The 1,325-nt window shown below is 46.6% G+C and overlaps 1 protein-coding gene across 1 annotated transcript in view; it reads left to right on the plus strand.

Moving 5' to 3' along the window:
* The window catches only part of Tbxas1 (thromboxane A synthase 1), a 172,757-nt gene that overhangs the window by 66,660 nt on the left and 104,772 nt on the right, over nucleotides 1-1,325 (plus strand). The window contains exon 4 of the mRNA XM_005365850.3: nucleotides 625-721. Coding sequence (XP_005365907.1) covers nucleotides 625-721 — 97 coding nt within the window. The remainder of the gene's footprint in view (nucleotides 1-624; nucleotides 722-1,325) is intronic.

Consider the following 1,325-nt stretch of genomic DNA (forward strand, 5'->3'; position numbering starts at 1 on the left):
GTACCTTCATAAAGATAAACCGCGTATGTAAGCACTCTCTCTGGCCAGAGTTCACCAGCAGCAGGTGGCTGGCTGAGGCGGTCCTCTACCTCTTGGATGCCGGCAGTATCCACTGAACTCCCTTGGACAGAGCTCAGCCCTTCAGAAGCAGGGTTAATCATTCCTGTGTTCTCCCTGGCATCTGCCTATTCATTCAGCGTGGAATTAGTATAAATGTTTTCATTCTAAAATGCCAACCTCTCGTGTCTGGGAAACTCTGCCATTTCCCCTCCATCTCACTGTTGGATCTCAGGAGCCCTTGTTAGTGCATTGACATTTATCGACCTGCCTTTTTTCTCAGTCCATAAGCTGCCTGAGTCAGGGACGGTGTCTTATCTAAATCTCCAGTCCTGGGACAAGGTGGCAGTTTGCAGGTGTTGATGGGAAGTGCTTTGGCGACACTTTATCTCGAATCGACTATTGCTTGCCATTGGAGCTTGTACTCTCCCATGTTTACATATTTACTTCCCACTAATTGTTCACCCTTCATTCTAAACCACTCTGAGTTCTTTTATTGTCGGGGAGGGGGAGGAGACATGGGTAAAAGCACAGTATTTTAAAAGCAATTTGTTTGATCCTTCCTAGGTACTATCTTGGTCGTCGGATGTATATTGTCATTTCTGAACCAGACATGATCAAGCAGGTTTTGGTTGAGAACTTCAGCAACTTTTCCAACAGAATGGTAAGTAGTTCCTCTTGGTGTATGGATAAATGGGGGTGGGGTCATCCTAAAATGTAAGAACTTACAGGTGTGGAGGGGTGGCTTGCCATAGTTAACTTAGGTTGATAGTTTGACACACTTATGAAGTGGGAACTCAGCAGAGGAACTACCTCCATCGGATTGGTCTGTGGGGCATTTTTTTGATGGCTAATTGTTGATGGATGCCCCAGCCTACTGTGGGTGGTACCATCCCTAGAAGGGTAGCTGACCATAAGCCAGTAAGAAATGTTCATCTGTGGTCTCCGCTTCAGTTTCTGCCCTGGAAGCTGTAAGTGAAAACAAACCCTTTCCTCTCCAAATTGCTTTCGGTCATGGTGTTTATCACAGCAACAGGGAGTTCGTCATTTTGCTGCTGCTTCTGCTGCTGTGATAAAATGTCAAGTTCAAAAGTGACTTCTAGAAGAAAGAGTGAGTTTGAGCTTACCGCTCCAGAGGGATTGGAGCTCACAGCAGAAGTGGCAGGCGGTGGCCAGAGAAGGATGCAAACACGGAAGGAAGCAGAGAAGGATGCAAACACGGAAGGAAGCAGAGAAGGATGCAAACACGGAAGGAAGCAGAGAAGGAT

This window comes from Microtus ochrogaster, unplaced genomic scaffold, assembly GCF_000317375.1.
Source record: "Microtus ochrogaster isolate Prairie Vole_2 unplaced genomic scaffold, MicOch1.0 UNK4, whole genome shotgun sequence".
Lineage (NCBI taxonomy): Eukaryota > Metazoa > Chordata > Mammalia > Rodentia > Cricetidae > Microtus > Microtus ochrogaster.